General features: G+C 53.8%; 1 protein-coding gene across 2 annotated transcripts in view; it reads left to right on the forward strand.

The window, feature by feature from the left end:
• The first annotated feature begins 848 nt into the window (after positions 1–848).
• The window catches only part of UBAC1 (UBA domain containing 1), a 31485-nt gene continuing 12234 nt past the window's right edge, over positions 849–20099 (forward strand). Inside the window, exons 1-7 of one of the 2 annotated variants that reach the window (XM_025360074.1) lie at positions 849–1209; positions 6403–6523; positions 8079–8152; positions 15186–15293; positions 16686–16788; positions 17052–17160; positions 17786–18008. In XM_025360074.1, coding sequence (XP_025215859.1) covers positions 1072–1209; positions 6403–6523; positions 8079–8152; positions 15186–15293; positions 16686–16788; positions 17052–17160; positions 17786–18008 — 876 coding nt within the window. In that variant the 5' untranslated portion in view covers positions 849–1071. The remainder of the gene's footprint in view (positions 1210–6402; positions 6524–8078; positions 8153–15185; positions 15294–16685; positions 16789–17051; positions 17161–17785; positions 18009–20099) is intronic. The other variant, XM_025360075.1, reaches the window with a different exon arrangement.

Genomic DNA, 20099 nt, shown 5'->3' on the forward strand with positions numbered 1-20099 from the left:
TTTTTTAGTAGAGACGGGGTTTCACCGTGTTAGCCAGGATGGTCTCGATCTCCTGACCTCGTGATCTGCCCGTCTCGGCCTCCCAAAGTGCTGGGATTACAGGCTTGAGCCACCGCGCCCGGCCTAAAGCCAATTTCTTTGGAGAGCCTCCGTTCTACAGCAGTGCAGTCCAAAAGAAATATCACAGCAGGCTGGGTGCGGTGGCTCCCGCCTGTAATCCCAGCACTTTGGGAGGCCGAGGCGGGCGGATCACGAGGTCAGGAGATTGAGACCTCGGTGAAACCCCATCTCTACTAAAAATACAAAAAATTAGCCGGGCGAGGTGGCGGGCGCCTGTAGTCCCAGCTCCTCGGGAGGCTGAGGCAGGAGAATGGCGTGAACCCGGGAGGCGGAGCTTGCAGTGAGCTAAGACCGCGCCACTGCACTCCAAGAAATATCACAGCAGCCATGTAGGCAGTTTAAAATTCTATCTTAAAAAGGTTAAAAGAAACAGGTGAAATTAATTTTAATGACATATTTTACTTAACCCAATAGATACAAAATATTATTTCAACATGTAATCAATATGAAAACATTATCGAGATGCCTTACATTCTTTTTTCCAGTTACTTCTTTGGGATCCAGCGTGTATTTTATCTTTAGAGCCTATACGGTCCCACGTGGTGAGTGCCCCGGGTGGGAAGAGCCTGCAGGTGGGGGAGCAACGAAGCGGCCAGAGAACTACAGCTCCCGGCATGCTCCGGGCGCGCCCCGTGGCGCATTCCTTTGCGGTGGCCACAGCGCGCCCCTGGCGGCGGGAGCGAGACGCCTGTCTGAGAACCACATCTCCCGGCATGCGTCAGGGGCGCCCGTGACGCACTTCCGGTGCGGCGACTGCAGCGGCGGGAGCGAGGCGACCGCTGAGGCCGCAGCCAGTGACTGCGGCCAGGCAGACGGGACCCGGGGCGGGGCGGCGGCGTCCCAGCGAAGGAGCGCGCGGGCGGCCTGGCCCCGCCCCCGCCCCGCCCGTCTGCCCGGTGACCTTCAGGGGCCCGGGCGGCGGGCGCAGGCCCCTGCGGCGGCGGCGGCGGGATGTTTGTGCAGGAGGAGAAGATCTTCGCGGGCAAGGTGCTGCGGCTGCACATCTGCGCGTCCGACGGCGCCGAGTGGCTGGAGGAGGCCACCGAGGACACCTCGGTGGAGAAGCTCAAGGAGCGCTGCCTCAAGCACGTAAGGCCGGGCCCCCTCCCCCGCCCCCAACACCCGCCCCGGACGCCTTCTACTGCGGACCCTGCCTCAGTCCCCGAACCGCTCCGGCCTGGGGTCCGCCGCCCAGTCCGCAGCTCCCAGGCCCTCTTCTCCGGGGGTGGAGGCAGCGCCTCCTGCCGGGTTGTCCGACTCTCCCCCTTTCGGATCCCACACCTCTGGACGCTCGTCTCGGGCCTGGCCAGCGGACACCGGTCGCTAAGCGGTCGCCCGGTGCCAGCCGCCTGGCCGAGCCCTCTACAACCAGCCTCTCAGTTAACTCTGCAGCTACGCAGGGAGTTAGGGGCAGATCGGGAAACTGAGGCCTGGAGAGTGGAGTCGCCGACGGAGCAGGGCCTGACGACTTTCCAGCAGTTGTACCTTTTTGCTGTTGGGGTGAGGTTTTTTTTAGCAGCCTCTCTGAGAGCTGAGAATTAACGTAGGCTCCTTCATTAAGAGGCCCCTTCTCCTTCCTCTTCCCCTTTCGCGCAGAGCCGGCTGCTTGGAGCTCTTTTCCTGGCTGGCGCAGCCGGGCTGGCCACTGTGCCTCTTAGCTGGAGTCCCTGAAATAGTGTCGCTGCGGGACAAGGCCCTGCGCCCCTGCTTTTCTGCAGAGGTAAAATTGGTCAAGAGGGAAAGCCCAGGAGTAGGGTCTCCTGGCTGAGACACTTGTTAAAGTTTATTCACCCGAAATACTCCTGTGTATTTAGTTCCTCAGGTTGCTGATTTTTGGCACTAGTTCTCGAGTCTCTAAAGGACTCAGTAAGGTCAGCTAAGCAGCCTGTCTGTGTGTCAGACCGACCTCCTGTCTATACTTGACATGATCTGAGGGCTTGGCAGAATTTAGGTTGAAGGAGGCCGCAGCTTTCTAGCGGCGACTCCATGTGATAAGTTACGTTATCTGTGTTGACAGGTTGAGTGCGTTAGACTTGAGCTAAGTGTGGTCTGTAAGGATAAACTTCAGTTCTTACCATAGCAGCTGCTTGCATAGAGTACTTTCGAGTTGCTTTTGTGAGCATGGTTCTGTGAAGTTCTGGAACTGTCAGAGGCAGGCTTGGCAAGTCCCGTCTGCAACGCACTGGCTGTGAACAACTGGGAGGTGCTGTCCTCAGGGTTCACACCAAGGAGGGGGCTGAGCCTCCTGCGTTCAAGGGTCCGTATGTTTTGGTTGCTTTCTTGCTTTTCTTCTGGCCCAGTCTGCATGATTGTGCCGTCTGGACAACCATCGGGGCAGCACTAAGCTCCAGCGCCGGTAACTCTGTGGGCATCCAGGCTGTTTGAGCCAGGCGTTGTTGCTTGCCTAGTTGCTTGTGTTTTAAAAAACTTCTCCGGGCTGGCAGGGTGACTCACGCCTGTAATCCCAGCACTTTGGGAGGCCGAGGCGGGCGGATCATGAGGTCAGGAGATCGAGACCATCTTGGCCAACATGGTGAAACCCCGTCTCTACTAAAATACAAAAAAATTAGCCGGGCGTGGTGGCGCGTGCCTGTAATCCCAGCTGCTCGGGAGGCTGAGGCAGGGGAATCACTTGAACCCAGGAGGTGGAGGTTGCAGTGAGATGAGATCGCGCCCCTGCACTCCAGCCTGGCAACAGAGCAAGACTCTGTCTCCCAAAAAAAAAAAAAATCTACAACAGACCAAAAAAATCCCACAAACTTCTCTGAGGTGCCATATCCTCCCTGCGCCAGTGCAGAAGCTCCTCGGCGGCTGGGTTTATATCCGCAAGTTCAGGGCCAGGCTCAGAGTGGCACCAAAACAAACTTGTGGGTTAATGGAATAGTCAAAAATATCCCGTGGACCCCACACTGCATCGACACGGGATGTCACCTGCATTGGGGCGGCATTTAGTTTAACTCCCTCAGGGCGCGATGCACACGCCATCATGACATTCTTTTATGAAAGGAAATAGGAAATGAGAGCTGTCTGATCCGCAGATACTCACTCATGAATTTCAGGAGCACCGGGGGTCAGTTAGGCAGCCAGTTCCGATGTGATGCTGATTATTATATTCCTGATATTTTTTACTCCATCTGATGTTGAGCTGTATCATGTGGGATTTTTTGTCATTATCCTACTTTAAACTGCGATTGTATTTCACTCTGCGGTCTCCGCAGGTGTGGAGGATCTGACTAGCAGGGGATTTCCACACCACAAGAGCCAACATAAATTTCTGGACTCCAGAGCTGAGAGTCAGAAAGGCTCCCCACCACCGCATCCCATCGTGGTTCTGCAGGCAGGGCTAAAATGCATTAGTCAGAAAAGAGAACCCTCAAGTTGTGTATTTGAACGTCTCTCTGGAAGCCGGTCCCTGGATGTCATCCTGCTGTCAGCAGTGAGGTCTGGTGTGTTTTAGCTTTGTAGCTCCTCGCCAGGTCCCTAGTGCGTGCTGACACCGGCATGATTTTATCCTTCCTCTTTCCCCTCTACCTGGAGGGGCATGGTGTGGGCTTCTCCCCGCTGTGCTCCTGGGTGTGCATTGCTGAATCGAGGGGCTTTATGATTACAACTCTTGCTATTGTCTTTCCCTTTTCTGTTTTGTGCAAATTGGGATCACCGTGGTGGTCTCTAGCTTCCACGGCCCTGGAATGGAGAAGCGGGCAGAGGAACCGTCTTGTACAACAGGTGGTTAATGAGTTTAGGAAAATCGTACGTGTGGTGCGGTAGAGTTTTTGGTGTGTGTCGTAAACATTCATGAAATTCCAGCCTGGCCAGCATGGCGATACCCCTTCTCTACTGAAAATGTAAAAAACAGCCTGGCATAGTAGCGGACTCCTGTAATCCCACCTACTCAGGAGGCTGAGGCACAAGAATCTCTTGAACCTGGGAACTGGAGGTTGCAATGAGTGCAGATTGTGCCGCTGCACTCCAGCCTGGGTGACAGAACGAGACCCTGTCTTTAAAAAAAAAAAGGAGTTCATGAAATTGCCAAAATAGAACACAGTACCTACTAGTATAGCTGTTAAATGTTCCATTTCCTAGATCGCATGAAGGTGGGTCCTCCGATGACGGATTGCGTCAGGAACAAGCAGAAACCTAGTCATCACTGCTCTTCTGGGGAGGAGCAGGATGTAGAGGGGTGGGGGTGTGAGGGCCTCGCTCCTCCAGCGGCCTTGGCTGGGGCTTTTTTGCTGCCATACCCCAGCTTCTGCTGAGGACAAAGAAGCAGAGTGACGTGGTCGTCCTAGTGCTTCCACGTTGTTTCTCATGTGCTGGTGACACGTGGACTACAGGTTTTTTGGGAATCGGTAGGAGAATTATTTTGGAAAATTGCATTTCGTAGTCTGTATATTCTGAACTTGACAAATGAACTGGCTTGCAAACTTTAGGATCATGAAGAAGCACCCCCGGTATTTCAGGGAGCAGAGCCATTGTCAAATCCAGAGGCACTTGAGGGGCTCTCTGCCCTGTCGTAAATGGCAGGAGTGTGTCTTCCCAGTAGCCGCGTCCCCCCTCACATCCCCTCAGCCTGGCCAGTTTTGTGTGTGAAGGAGTGACAGCCCCTTTTTCAAAACTGTTTTCAGTCTTGAGAGTAACAGAAAATTCCAGTTACTCTTCAAATGCCAGTGTTGAGAGGTGAAGTGTGCGCTTAGATTTTCTTTCCCAGCAAGCAGTTGTGTGTGCTGGGTGTTTCAGAGCCTCTGTGGCAGCAAAGGGAGGTAGAAAGTGAGGTGCCAGCGGGGCCTCTGCCCGGCCACCTGAGACGTCCGAGGACGGCCTGTCCTGGGGTGGTGCCCCGGCCCCGCTCCAGGCTGGGCCATGCTCCTGACCCACGGGCTGAGCCCGCTACCAGGTTTAGAAAGTGCCCCGTGAGGGTTTCATCCTTTTCTGATCTTCAGGTAATTCTACCATCTAACCTCAGGGGATCTGTAAGAGCAAGAAAATAGTCAGCCTTCTCGCCGCCCAAGCTCTGAGTTCTGAAGGGTTTTCAGGCCAGGCTGTGGAAACGGTGGGTATTTAGGTGGGCGCTGTTTGGTGTGCTGGGGTGTGGTGTGATGTGTCGGGCCGTATGGTGCTGAGGCAGATAGATAATAGGGTGGAGTCGTGGAGCTCTGGACTGACTTGGGCACGAACACGCAGGCACATGTGCCGACCTTGGTCTTCATCATGTGGCACCATCGGTGTTTGCCGTTCTTCACAAAATGGTGAGCCGACACGCAGAGCCCCCGTGTCCAAAGGAAAGCAGAGATCCCGCAAGCCAGTGCCATGTGCATGAGTCAGGGACAGCTGTGTGCTGTTTTGCAGAGAGGATGCTGGCTGAATTGAGGAGCAGGATCCACCCCTGCCAGCAGTTGGCTGTGAGGTCTTCGTAATGGCAGGGTTGGAAGGGATCATAGCCGTCTGCTCCAACGTCCTCCTGGAGTTTGCAGTCGGTAGCTGTCAAGATGGCTTCCCAGGTCCCCCGTGAGCACTGGTCAGAGGTGGCTGTGGTGTGTGTGAGGGGGATCTCCTCACTGCTGCCCACGTGTTGCCTCCTGTTCCCTGTGCGGGTGTTGCAGGGTTTCCAGGGTCCTGGCGACTGTGTGCCCATCGGTCCCCCTTCGAGCCGCCCAGGGGTGCAGCATGGCTGCTGCTTCGTGAGCTGGGCCAAGCCAAGAGCAGTCATGCTAAGTGCCCCTCTTATCCCAATCTCAGGGTGCAGCATGGCTGTTGCTTAGTGAACTCGGCCAAACCGAGAGCAATCATGCCAAGTGCTCCTCGTATCCCAGTCTCGGGCTCTCTGTGAGCCGGTCTTCTTTCTGGGCAGTCTCTTGGGCCCCTTTCTTGCATCTGTGGAAGAAAGAAAAACGACTGCCCAAAACATAGGTAGGTCTTTAGACCATCAGAAAACAATGGATCTGCTATTTTCATTTAAAATTATTTTCCAGATCTTTCTAGACCAAAGAAGCAATTCTGGTGGCTGTGAATTGTCAGTAGGGTGTGTGGTATGTCAGAGCTGGGAGCTTGCTTCAGGAGTACTCCGTGGGCTGGGGATCAGCTCACTGGCCCAGGGGATCTGGCGCTGTGATGCTTCATTTGCCATCTACTATTAGTGGGAATTCTTGAATTTCATCCATGGTGTAATTTCTTAGCTCATAAGGAAACCCAGTAAATTCCAGGTGTGGCTTGGGATGCCAGGTCCTATGTTATTAGAATTACGATGTACTTATTTTCTACCTTGAAATATCTATTTTTCCCCAGTGTGCTCATGGGAGCTTAGAAGATCCCAAAAGTATAACCCATCATAAATTAATCCACGCTGCCTCAGAGAGGGTGCTGAGTGATGCCAGGACCATCCTGGAAGAGAACATCCAGGACCAAGGTAAGGCTGCTGTGGGTGGGCGGGTTGGCATCAGGCATCGTGCGCTGCTGGGGGCGCTGGAGCTAGGAGGGGTTGGTCCACCCACAGGAGTCAGTGTTCCGAGCTGGACACGAGCACGAAAATGCGATCGACTAAGAGCATTCTGTTTTTCCTTTATTAAAAGGAGTTCCGTGATAGAGTACCTGTGAAAAACAGCAGACATTGAAATGGAACAAGCAGCAGACATTTGAGACGCCACACGTGCATTTTGCTTTTAGTTCTGTTTGGAGCAAAGCGAGAGACTCCAGGGGTTCTGCAGCTTTCACCTTCGTTGTGGGGATTGTTGTCAGCATCCCAGTGCAGCGTTAGACACACACGGCCATTTAATTGCTTATGGTTTTGCGTCTGAAGGCACTTGAAGAGCTAACATCAGTTTTGGTTATGTCATTCAAATAATGCCTTTACTGATGGAATTCCTTGAAGTTAGCTGTTTTGAAAATCCTGGAAGTCTTGCAACAGATACCCACTGAGATGACCATCAAGCTCCAAGCCAGTGGGGGGTGGTCACCGTCGTGGGCTGAGGATGAGCCACATCTCAGGTTTTGACCTCCAAGGGTTAAGAGTCAACTCTCCAGCCTCACAGACTTTTTCAAAACTGAGCCGGTTAAAATGAGGGCCCTATGCAGGATTGTCACCAATTCGTTGCACAATTACTGGGGCCATGCTGTTCACGCCTCCGGGGCCATGGGTCACCTGGGGCTTTGTGCCAGGCCTGGGAGCTTGTGCCTCAGCTGGGGCCACGCAGATGTCATGAGAAAGGGAGGGAAGGCCGGCGTAGATCCTTGGTTTGGGGAGACCAAAGGAATCCCTGCTGTTTGGAGACATGGTGTCGCTCAGTCACCCAGGCTGGAGTACAGAGGCACAGTCAGACCCACCGCTGCCTTGACCTCCTAGGCTCAAGCAATCCTCTCACCTCAGTCTCCCAAGTAGCTGGGACTGTGGGCATGTGCCACCATGTGCAGCTATTTTTTGTATTTTCGTAGAGATGGGGTCTTGCCATGTTGTCCAGTCTGGTCTTGGACTCCTGGGCTCAAGTGATCCGCCTGCCTCATCCTGTCAGAGTGCTGGGCTGATAGGAGTGAGCCACTGCACCCAGCTGAAGCCCTGCTCTTCTTCTTCTTCTTCTTTTTTTTTTAAGACGAAGTCTTGCTCTGTCGCCCAGGCTGGAGTGCAGTGGTGCTCGGCTCACTGCAACCTCCGCCTCCCGGGTTCAAGTGATTCTCCTGCCTCAGCCTCCTGAGTAGCTGGGATTACAGGTGTGCGCCACCACGCCCGGCTAATTTTTGTAGTTTTAGTAGAGATGGGGTTTCACTGTGTTGGCCAGGCTGGTCTCGAACGCCTGACCTTGGGTGATTTGCCCACCTCAGCCTCCCAAAGTGCTAGGATTACAGATGGGAGCCACCGCGCCTGGCCGAACCCCTGCTGTTCTGTTCTCAGGGCATCTAGCACCCTTTATGCCGTTCTGTGGATATGAAACGATAACCAGTGTGATGGATATACATGTTGTTTTTTCTAGACGTCCTATTATTGATAAAAAAGCGTGCTCCATCACCACTTCCCAAGATGGCTGAGGTCTCAGCAGAAGAAAAGGTAAATTTCAAAGTTTGCAATTGGGGACCTTGATTGGTAGAAGTTTACATTTAAGAATTATAGGCCAGGTGCGGTGGCTCACGCCTGTAATGCCAGCACTTTAGGGGGCCAAGGTGGGCAGATCACCAGGTCAGGAGATTGAGACCATCCTGGCTAACATGGTGAAACCCCGTCTCTACTAAAAAAGATACAAAAAAATGGCCAGGCGCTGTGGCTCACGCCTGTAATTCAGCACTATGGGAGGCCGAGGTGGGTGGATCACAAGGTCAGGAGATCGAGACCATCCTGGCTAACACCATGAAACCCTGTCTCTACTAAAAAAAAAATACAAAAAATTAGCTGGGCATGGTGGTGGGCGCTTGTAGTCCCAGCTACTCGGGAGGCTGAGGCAGGAGAACCGCATGAACCTGGGAGGTGGAGCTTGCTGTAAGCTGAGATCGTGCCACTGCTCTCCAGCCTGGGCAACAGAGTGAGACTCTGTCTCAAAAAAAAAGAAAAAAATAATAATTATAGGCCGGGTACGGTGGCTCGTGCCTGTAATCCCAGGGCTTTGGGAGGTCGAGGCGGGTGGATCACAAGGTCGAGAGATCGAGACCATCCTGGCCCATATGGCGAAACCCCGTTTCTACTAAAAATACAAAAAAATTAGCTGGGCGTGGTGACGCGCACCTGTAGTCCCAGCTACTCGGGAGGTAGAGGTTGCAGTGAGCCGAGATCGTGCCACTGCACTCCAGCCTGGCAACAGAGTGAGACTCCATCTCAAAATTTGATAAATAAATACATAATTTTTAAAAAGAATTATAAAGAAGTTCTCCATACTAGTTGTTCACCAACCCACATATTTGCCATTTACAGTAGATGTGGTTATAAGGGGTTCTCTCTCCTGGCAGAGCCTGTTTAATCCATGTCAGTCCTGGTCCCTGCTCACGGGACCAGCACAGAAAACCTGCCTCTGAGTTGTTTGAGACAGAGAGGAGAGTAGGGGCACATCCTGCGTGACAGTTCACTCCCGTGCTGCTGTCCGCCTTCATCTGCGTGTGCTCCCGTTCCCTCCTCTTCTCAAGCAGCCAAGTCAGTCCTGACAGAAAAACCGAGGGAAGTTGGTAACCAACCTCCACACGGAATAAGGGCTGCGCGTGCAGAGAGTGGCCGGCGAGGGAGCACTCGCGACAGCTGCGCCTCACACCGCACAGGCTCGGCATCCCCATCCAAAAATCCACATGTACCGCAGTCCGAAACTTTTTGAGTGCTGAAATGACACTTAATGGAAGTGCTCGTTGGTGCTTTTCGAGTTTATTATTTGGAATGCAGATATTCCCAAATCTGAAAAAACCCGAAATCCGAACCAGTTCTGGTCCCAGGCATTTCAGATGGGGGACGCTCAGCCTGCACTCTTCATGCTGAGAGGGGTTCTGGTCCCAGGCATTTCAGATGGGGGACGCTCAGCCTGCACTCTTCATACTAAGAGGGGTTCTGGTCCCAGGCATTTCAGATGGGGGACACTCAGCCTGCACTCTTCATACTAAGAGGGGCTGAGTTCTGCCTGTCTTGTCTGTTTCTTGCAAAACAGAACTGCATGTCCTTGGTGTGTACATTCACACACACGTTATCGACTCGTGGTCTGCGCCGTCCACTCACGCGTGTCCCTTAGGAGAACCGTGCAGTGTGGTGTTTGCTGGCTGCCCCAGAAGCTCACACTTTGGAAAGCTCACTGAGCAGAGGAAGATGCGTTCTGCAAGTGGCACGTCCTACCCCACAGCAGGGCCCGAGCCCGGGCCGAGCGTGGAGCCTGCTGGCAAGAAGGGCAGCCACTTTCCCCTGCTGTCTTTGCATTACTCATCTCGAGGGTAGAGTTTCTTAGTCGTGCTTTGAGAGGCTAAGGAGAGTGTTCACCGCAGAGAAGCAGCGGGCCCAACTCTTTTGGGCCAGGCCCATGCCTGGGAGTGCATAAGCTATTTTTGGGTTTCTCTGGGACCACGGGTCCCCAGGAAGAGCGCCCTGGGCTTGGGTCCCCTCCTTATCTTCAGCCACACCTAGCCACGCATGAGTAACACACAGGCTGCCGCCCCACCCATCTGCAGTGAACAGATCTGGGCCTGCCTCCGCCTGTCCCTGAGTCAGGCCTGTTTCTGGGAACTGCTGCAGGCAGCATTCACAGTTCTCAGATTACAGTTTGACTGTTGGTGTTCAGACTTACAGGCCCATAACTAATATAAACAGTGGTGTCTGACCGGATAGCCATTGCCCCACAGACCCTTGGATGGGTAGCTTGGAGCTAACTTGAGGAGCTTACCTGTTCTCTTCAAATATTTGCAAACTGAAACATTGTAAGATGTCAATTCATATTTTTATGAATTTATTATTATTATTGTTGTTATTTTTGAGACAGAGTTTCGCTCTTGTTACCCAAGCTAGAGTGCAGTGGCGCAATCTTGGCTCACTGCAACCTCTGTCCCCCAGGTTCAAATGATTCTCCTGCCTCAGCCTCCCGAGTAGCTGGAATTACAGGTGCGTGCCACCACGCCCGGCTAATTTTTTGTATTTTTACAAGAGACGGGGTTTCACCATGTTGGCCAGGCTGGTCTCGAACTCCTGATCTCAGGTGATCCACCTGCCTCGGCCTCCCAAAGTGCTAGGATTACAGGCATGAGTCATCGTGCCTGGCCTAAATTAATTTTTTTTTTTTTTTTTTTTTGAGACGGAGTCTCGCTCTGTCACCCAGGCTGGATTGCAGTGGCCGGATCTCAGCTCACTGCAAGCTCCGCCTCCCGGGTTCACGCCATTCTCCTGCCTCAGCCTCCCGAGTAGCTGGGACTATAGGCGCCCGCCACCTCGCCCGGCTAGTTTTTTTGTATTTTTTAGTAGAGACGGGGTTTCACCGTGTTAGCCAGGATGGTCTCGATCTCCTGACCTCGTGATCCGCCCGTCTCGGCCTCCCAAAGTGCTGGGATTACAGGCGTGAGCCACCGCGCCCGGCCCTAAATTAATTTTTAATTTAGTTTTTGTTTTTATTTCAGAGACAGGATCTCACTCTGTTGCCCAGGCCACAGTGCAGTGGTACAATCATAACTCATTGCAACCTTGACCTCCTGGGCTTAAGCAATCCTCCTGCCTCAGCCTCCCGAGTAGCTGGGACCACAGGTGTGTGCCACCATACCCAGCTAATTTTTGTATTTATGAATTAATTTTTAAGTCAAAGTGACGTATGTTTTTAAAAGGTCAAATGATACTACAGATCTTTTAATAAGAATTAGTGGTCTTGGCTGGGTGCAGTGGCCCACGCCTGTAGTCACAGCACTTTGGGAGGCTGAGGTGGGAGGATCACTTGAGCCCAGGAATTTGAGACCAGCCTGGGCAGCATGATGAAACCCTGTCTCTACAAAAAATATAAAAAATTAGCTGGGCGTGTTGGCACAAGCCAGGTAGTGCACATCAGGCTGGAGTGTGTGGTACGATCTCACCTCACTGCAACCTCTGCCTCCTGGGCTTAAGTGATCCTTCTCCCTCAGCCCCAGGAGTAAGGCAACTGGGACTATAGGTGTGTGCCACCACACTTTACTAATTTTTTTTTTTTTTTTTGTGGCGGGGTCTCGCTCTGTCGCCCAGGCTGGAGTGCAGTGGCTGGATCTCAGCTCACTGCAAGCTCCGCCTCCGGGGTTCACGCCATTCTCTGGCCTCAGCCTCCCGAGTAGCTGGGACTACCAGCGCCCACCACCTCGCCCCGCTAGTTTTTTTTTGCATTTTTTAGTAGAGACGGGGTTTCACAGTGTTAGCCAGGATGGTCGCGATCTCCTGACTTCGTGATCCACCCATTTCGGCCTCCCAAAGTGCTGGAATTACAGGCTTGAGCCACCGCGCCCGGCCCACTTTACTAATTTTTGTATTTTTTTTTTTAAACATGGGGTCTCGCCATGTTGCCCAGGCTGGTCTTGAACTCCTGGGCTCAGGTGGTCTGTTCCACCTTGGCCTCCCAAAGTGTTGGGATTACAGGCGTAAGCCACCAAGCCTGGCCCAACCACTCATAACTCTGTTATCTTTCACAGTTCTCTTCCTGATTTCTAAATAATATGTGTATAGTAGTATTCCTTGAATGACCAACTTTAGTCTCTATTGACTTCTTAACGAAGAAGCTGTAGTGCCTCCCTCTCTCCTCCCTTGAGGTTAGATCATAATGCTGGTTGAAGATCTCAGGGCTTTCATTACTATTATAATTGAAGTATAGTTTTCTGCTGTGAGCAAAATAGATTAAGATTATCCATCCTTCTCACACAACTTTGTTTTTCCTGGAATTAATACTTGCCTCTTCCTTTCGTTTGCTTGTTGAGTTTCTTATAGGCTTATCGCTGATTTTTTCATGCTCTTCCACAGAGCTGATAAAGCTTCTGGAAACATGGTCACAGATGTTAGGTTGCCGGGGTGTTCCCTTTGTCCTGGGGCTGTCCCTTCAGATCCCTCTGGCCTGCGCATCTGTCTGAGTCGCTGCCTTCCAGGCCTGCTGCACAGCTTGGCTTTCCTGCCTCTCTCCTGTGGTAGAGTTTGCTAAGTCTATGCAAGTTTTCCGTTGCCACCCAACAAATCGCCACGCACGTAGGCGCTTAAAACAGCACTCGGCTTGTAGCTTGCAGTTCTGTAGGGCAGAAGTCTGGCTGGGTGAGTTCAGCTGGTTTCGTGCTCAGGGTCTCGAGCTGAAATCAGAGTGCCGAAGGGCTGTGTTCAGGGTGCTGAAGGGCTGCCTTCCTTTCCGAGGCTGGGAAAGATTCTGCTCCTGAGGTCTTCTGGCGGTTGGCAGAGTCCAGTTCCGACCCATTTTCTTGCTGGTTGCCGGCTGGGGGCTGCTCTCAGGGCCTGGGCGTGGCCCGCATTCCTACCCACACAGGCTCCTCCTCCTTCAGAGCCAGCAGCGGGATTTCTGAAGTGTTGAATCTCTCTTTCCAGAAAGAGACCCATCCCTTTTAAGGACCTGCCTGATTAGGTGAGGCCCACCAAGGATCATGCTCTTTCCCCAGAGTCGGCTGTGCCGCGTGATGTAACCTGACCCAGAGTGGACTGTGTCCTCCTGCTCATGCTCTGCAGCCACGCACGGGCAACTGCCAGGCACGGGGAGCGTGCCGCCGTCCTCGAGTTCTGCCTGCCGCAGGACCAGGTGTCTTGTTCTTCTCGACCTGTCCCTTGGTCTGGTGGAGCCTGACTTCCTCTAGTGCCCGGGAGGGGAAACCGTCTTGAGGCCTTGCATTCCAGCGCAGGAGCTGTGGAGGGGGCACCGCCCTGTGCAGCACACGAGGCAGCTCTGAGCCGCTCCTCCCTGCACCAGCCGAGGCCTCCCCTTCTCTGCTCCTTCTAGAACCTTCTGCCATCTGGTGTGCTGTAGCGTTCTGGGATGTTCCACGGTGTCTCTGCTGCAGGTCTTTTTCTCTTCGCTCTGCCTGGCGCATTGACTCTGGAAATTCAGATGTTTGAGTTCTGGGAGATTTAGTCCTGGAAAATGTCCTCAATTGGTTTTTTGATCTCCTTGTTTTCTTTTCTCTTTCTGTAACACTTATGAGTTGGCCGGCAGGCCTGTTTTCTGAGGGATTCCTTGCTTTATCTTCTAAGCATTCTGTAGCCTTTTTGATCTGGCTGTAACGTATTTAAATTCCTAAGCTGGTTCTCCTCCTCGGATGTCTTCTAGCGTTCTGGTGTGTTCCTCTGCGGGCTGTGCATCCTGGCTCATAAACACTGTCGTCTTCCCTGCTGGCTCCTCACTTTGTGCTGCTTTCTGTTGTTCCTTTTCTTTTTTTTTTCAGTCAGAGTCTCACTGTCACTCACCCAGGCTTGAGTGCAGTGGTGTGATCTCAGCTCACCTCCCAGGTTCAAGTGATTCTCCTGCCTCAGCCTCCTGGGTAGCTGGGATTACAGGCGTGCACCAGCACACCTGGCTTATTTTTGTATTTTTATTAGACATGGGGTTTCACCATGTTGGCCATGCTGGTCTCGAACTCCTGACCTCAAGTAATCCACCCACCTCGGCCTCCCAAAGGGCTGGGATTATAGGCGTGCGCCGCTGCGCCGAGCCTGTTCCTGTTTTTATTTGGGTTTTTGTCTTTTGTGCTGGAAGCTTTCCTCAAACGTCTGGCCGACTGTCTGTGGCTGAATGCCACCTTCCAGAGGCCCTGGATCTTGTTAGCAGTGCTTTGGGACTGGGTGGCTGGCTGGGGCACTGCCCTTTGGGTGCAGACCCTGCCATTTTGCCCCCTCCCACCTCATGGCTGTCTGCCCCACTCCCCTGCTGCTGGGTCTCCCTGTCGAGGGTGCTGGGGGTGCCGCTTTCCCTCTCATGAGCTGAGGGCTTCTGGCCCGGGGTCTCAAGCCCAGCTCTCTGGGAGTTGCCGGTAGGACTGGATGGCAGGGGAGCGCAGGGCAGGGTGGGGGAGGATGGAGTCCTAGCTCCTGAGGCTCGCTCCCTGTCTCCTGCCACCGATGCAGTTCTAGGAGGCTGGAATGGTCTTACGTCCATGCTCTGCTCTTGGCCTGAGCCTTCGTAGCTCCGCTGATCCCTCCATCCTCATCCTCTGCCGTCTTCTGAGAATGTGCTGTCACTCTTCCGGTTCTGTTCCTCTCCCATCACTTTTGTTCTCGTGAGTTTCTGCTGCCATAACTGCCCGTCAGGAGCTTCCAGAAGGAGCAGAGATGAGTTCGTGATTTTGGCCTCAGGGCTCAGCTGCAGCCTGGGTGGTTCTTCTGGAGTCGCCTCCCTTGCCCCAGCCCTGCCACAGCCCCCGTGTGGTTGTCGTTCTGTGACCCTTGTTCCTGCTCTGCCCCTCACCTACCGCTTCACTCTCATTTACGGCAGAGCAGGCGCTGAGGACACGTCTGCTGTCCCTGGGCCTTGCTCAGAACTCTCCAGGCTCCCCCAGCTCATCCAGGAGTTTACACCTCTGGCTCCTAAAGGAGACGGAGTCTTTCCTGGGCAGAGCTCTGCTGGTTCAGTTGTCATCATCTTGCTTTTTGGTGCTGTTACGTTCATGTCTGACTTTCTGACTACTTTTCTGTGTAGAAAAAACAAGACCAGAAAGCTCCAGATAAAGAGGCCATACTCCGGGCCACCGCCAACCTGCCCTCCTACAACATGGACCGGGCCGCGGTCCAGACCAACATGAGAGATGTAAGTGTCGGCCCAGAGCGGCGGCGGGCGCGTGGGGTCCCCGTGTGGGGGATTGCCGTGGGGGGTTCCCGCAGGGCGGGGCAGCAAGAGGAGATTCTGTAGGAGTATTTGGGGAAGTCAGTGAGGGGGTCTATAGGACTGCACTATTTTGCATTTTTTCTGTAAATCAAAAATTATTTCCAAGTGAGAGTTGGAAAGCCATCTGAAGGCAGGGCTGGAAAGATACATGCCCCTGGGAAAACGTCAGTCCGGCCCTGAGTTTGGCAAAAATGTTTAGATAGAATTCTGCACCCAAAGCGGGTGGATCACCTGAGGTCAGAAGTTCGAGACCAGCCCGGCCAACATGGTGAAACCCCGTCTCTGCTAAAAATACCAAAAATTAGCCGGGCGTAGTGGTGGGCACCTGTAATCCCACCTATTCAGGAGGCTGAGACAGGAGAATCGCTTGAACCCGGGAGGCAGAGGTTGCAGTGAGCTGAGATCGCATCACTGTACTCCAACCTGGGTAGCAAGAGCGAAACTCTGTCTCAAGAAAAAAAAAAAAAATCTGAACCCGTGAGTTATTTTGGATCAGAACGTTCTCAGTTAAAAAAGAAAAGTGTTTGCAGTGCTCGCGTGGACGCCCCAGCAGCGGGGCACGTGCTGTGCCGGGGTGGGAGGACGGCTGGCTTCCAACTTCATCCGATGCCAGTGCGACCTAAGGGCACTGCTGCCATAACCCCTGTTTCATTTTAGGAATGAACCTGTTGGGGTCTCTTCCAGAGAGTTCTGTGCGGACCGGGGCATGGTGACTTTTCCCCAGCAGCCAGCCTGTGTGTCTCCCATCCTGTGTGTGTCCAGCTCAGAGGTGTTTCTGTAGTGTGGTATCCACACCAAGGCTCACGCTTGTGTGAGAGAAGGGACAGCTGACACCTGACCTCTCGCTGTTCTGGAGGGCGTCTCTGTTCCGTCCCACAGCTTGTCCTGCCTGGGGAGGACAGTGATGGCCACCGCTGTGTGGCAGGCATGCCTCCACCGGGGGCTGGCAGACTCACGGGTGTGGAGCCTCAGATGATTCTATTTTCTTCAGTGAAGCCAGAGAGGTCTTCAGCTTGCCCCCACCCACGCTGGCTGGACCGGCGGTTTCCTCACTGGGCACGGGCTGAGTATCAGGCCAGCACTGAGCGACTGCCACCGGGCGTTCGTGTCCCTTTCCACTGGCTTCAGTCCCACCTTCAGGGAGGCCCTTGGCCCTGCCGATCCCCTGCCTTGCCCTCAGTTGATCCTGCTGTCTTGCAGGAAAGCAGAGTCATCTCGACTCTGAGGATCGGAGTTCCAGGATGGGAGCAAGCCATAGGTCCAAGTAGGTTTGCTGGACATTTAGAGAATTGATCTCCTTTTTTTTCACTGCAGTTCCAGACAGAACTCCGGAAGATCCTGGTGTCTCTCATCGAGGTGGCGCAGAAGCTGTTAGCACTGAACCCAGATGCGGTGGAACTGTTTAAGAAGGCGAATGGTATGAGTCAACCCTGATGCTGCATTCCAGGCGTGGTTCGCTGCCGGCCTGGGGGAGCGTCTGTAGCTCACGCACCACCAGAACCTCTGTGCTTTACAGAAGCGCTGATGAGGGCCTGGGGCCTGCCTCACCGGCAACGCCTGTTGATACGCCTGAGGGCGGGCAGGCAGAGCTCAGACAGATCATTCCTGCAAATGTTTGTGCTCAGATGAGGCCCCTGGGCCTGAGGCTGGAGCCTTCACGGCCCTGTCGTCTCCCCGCAGCGATGCTGGACGAGGACGAGGACGAGCGCGTGGACGAGGCCGCCCTGCGGCAGCTCACGGAGATGGGCTTTCCGGAGAACAGAGCCACCAAGGCCCTTCAGCTGAACCAGTGCGTGGGGGCCGCCTCCTTCCCCTGCCGGAGACACGTGGGGCCTGGTCTTGTGGGGCTCCCACCGTGGGTGACGTCCTCCTACCCTAAACTCTTTGTTTGACTGAATCTTTCCTAACGTGTGGGGTTTTCAAGAGGTACCTTAAATATGTGCCTGCAAAGCGTTTTTGGGGTGAATGTGGCAGAGCAGTCGTTGTATACATTCTCTTTGGGCCGTTGTATGAGAACTCAAGGTGAAGCCCGTTCGTAGCAGGAACACGGCCTCTAACATCTTCTCAGGATTTCCGTGTGAGTTACTGGTCCTGCTTCTGTGTTCAGATCTAAAACGAATAATCCGAGATCCAGGGGCAGCCGGGGGCGCTCCATCCCTAAGCTCCCAGCAGAGACCTCCGGGTCCGCTCGCCCCTCCTTAGACGGGCTTCTGTTTCTGCCCAGGGTCTCAAGGTAGTCTGAGGCAAGGACCAGAGCTTCCGTTGCACCTGTGTTCATTCAGGTTCTCATTATAAGGGCCACCAGCTGATGCTGGAGAAGTCACTACCATAGCAGAGACTCTTGGGAATGGACAGGAGGCGAAGGCCCCGGTCCGTTAGCCTGGGGGTGTTGGAAAGAGTCTCTTGCCTTGCAGCATGTCGGTGCCTCAGGCCATGGAGTGGCTAATTGAACACGCAGAAGATCCGACCATAGACACGCCTCTTCCGGGCCAGGCTCCCCCAGGGGCTGAGGGGGCCACCGCAGCCGCCCCTGAGGCTGCCGCAGGAGCCAGCACCACCGACGAGGAGGCCAGAGATGAGCTCACGGAAATCTTCAAGAAGATCCGGAGGAAAAGGGAGTTTCGGGCTGATGCTCGGGTATGTGTTACTAGACCTGTCGCCAGGCAGAGTCGCCGTGTCTTCCCTTGAGGTGGCGCCACGGAAAGGAGGCTGGGGCTGTGTGGCTGACCTTGGGCTGAGCCGGCTCATGTCCCAGGAGAGAGAGAAGCTGGGGAAGGGGTTTACAGGTGGGCCTGGGAAGTGGCGAGCCTGGACCGCGGCCTGAGTTTCTGAGCACCCCTGTAAGTTATCCCGGCTTGAATCCAGGCACCCCAGTTTCCTCTCTGTTGCCACATTCGTCACCTTTTGAAAAACGACATTTTGCAGTTCCTGCTGACCACTCATGTCCACAAGCTGCCCCTATTCGGCAGCATCTCTGCGGGGTGGGGGTCCTGCTCAGAGACCGGGAGGGTCATCTGCTGTGGTGGGTGTCTGTGAACGAGGGGCCGCTCAGGCTGGCCAACCGCCTCTGTGGCGCGGGCTGCAGGGCTGCAGGGTCCCTGCGCCTGTGTGTGTGGACCTTCCCCGCCCGCACCTCATCTCCCCGTTCTTCCTTCTCTCTCCTGTTCTTTGATTCGGGTCTTACTTCCTCCTCGGAGGTCTCTGTCTTCTCCGACGTGCTCAGACGGCAGATCCGCTCCGTCAGGGCTTCCATCTGCATGCTCTGTCTGCTCTGTCTCACGTGTGGCATTGATGGTTTCCCTGGGGTGTGTGACATTGTGCTGTGGCCTCACCTGCGGGCTCGTGTCTTCCATGGAGTTCCCTGTGGCCAGGCTGTACACATCCTCCTGGGCTGATTCTGAGTTTGCTTCTGCCGGTGATGAGTGGGGCCCCTGCCCCTCATGCCCTGCAGTGTAAACCCCGGCTTCACAGCTCAGGTCTTCCCTGCACAGGGTCCCGTGGAGACAAACGCTTTTCTTTGTTTCTTTTAAAATTTAATTTAATTTTAAGTTCTGGGATACATATGCAGGATGTGCAGGTTTGTTCCAAAGGTAAACATGTGCCATGGTGGTTTGCTGCACGTGTCAACCTATCACCTAGGTATTAAGCCCAGCATACATTAGCTATTTATCCTGATGCCCTCCCTCCCCCGAGCCCCCGGCAGGCCCCGGTGTGTGGTGTTCCCCTCCCTGTGTCCATGTGTTCTCATTGTTCAGCTCCCACTCATGAGTGAGAACAGGAGGTGCTTGGTTTTCTGTTCCTGTGTTAGTTTGCTGAGAACAATGGCTTCCAGCTTCATCCATGACCCTGCAAAGGACGTGATCTCGTTCTTTTTTTATGGCTGCCTAGTATTCCATGGTGTGTATGTCCTGTATTTTCTTTTTTTTTTTTGAGACGGAGTCTCGCTCTGCCGCCCAGGCTGGAGTGCAGTGGCCGGATCTCAGCTCACTGCAAGCTCCGCCTCCCGGGTTCACGCCATTCTCCTGCCTCAGCCTCCCGAGTAGCTGGGACTACAGGCGCCCGTCACCTCGCCCGGCTAGTTTTCTGTATTTTTTAGTAGAGACGGGGTTTCACCGTGTCGGCCAGGATGGTCTCGATCTCCTGACCTTGTGATCCGCCCGTCTCGGCCTCCCAAAGTGCTGGGATTACAGGCTTGAGCCACCGCGCCCAGCCTCCTGTATTTTCTTTATCCAGCCTACCCAGTTTCTTTTCTTATCCATGGGCATTTGGGTTGATTCTATATCTTTGCTGTTGTGAATAGTGCTGCAGTGAACATATGTGTGCACGTATCTTCATAATAGAATGATTCCTGTTATTCTTTTGGGTATATACCCCGTAATGGAATTGCAGGGTCAGATGGTATTTCTGTTTCTAGGTCTTTGAGGAATCACCACACGTCTTCCACGGTGGTTGAACTAATTTACGTTCCCACCAACAGTGTAAAAGCGTTCCTGTTTCTCCACAGCCTCACCAGCAGCTGTTGTTTCTTGACTTTTTTGTTTTTCTTTTTGTGAGACGGAGTCTCGCTCTGCCGCCCAGGCTAGAGGGCAGTGGCCAGATCTCAGCTCACTGTAAGGTCCGCCTCCCAGGTTCACACCATTCTCCTGCCTCAGCCTCCCGAGTAGCTGGGACTACAGGCACCCGCCATGTCGCCTGGCTAGTTTTTTGTATTTTTTTAGTAGAGACAGG

This window comes from Theropithecus gelada, chromosome 15 (genome assembly GCF_003255815.1).
Source record: "Theropithecus gelada isolate Dixy chromosome 15, Tgel_1.0, whole genome shotgun sequence".
In the NCBI taxonomy this organism is placed as follows: Eukaryota; Metazoa; Chordata; class Mammalia; order Primates; family Cercopithecidae; genus Theropithecus; species Theropithecus gelada.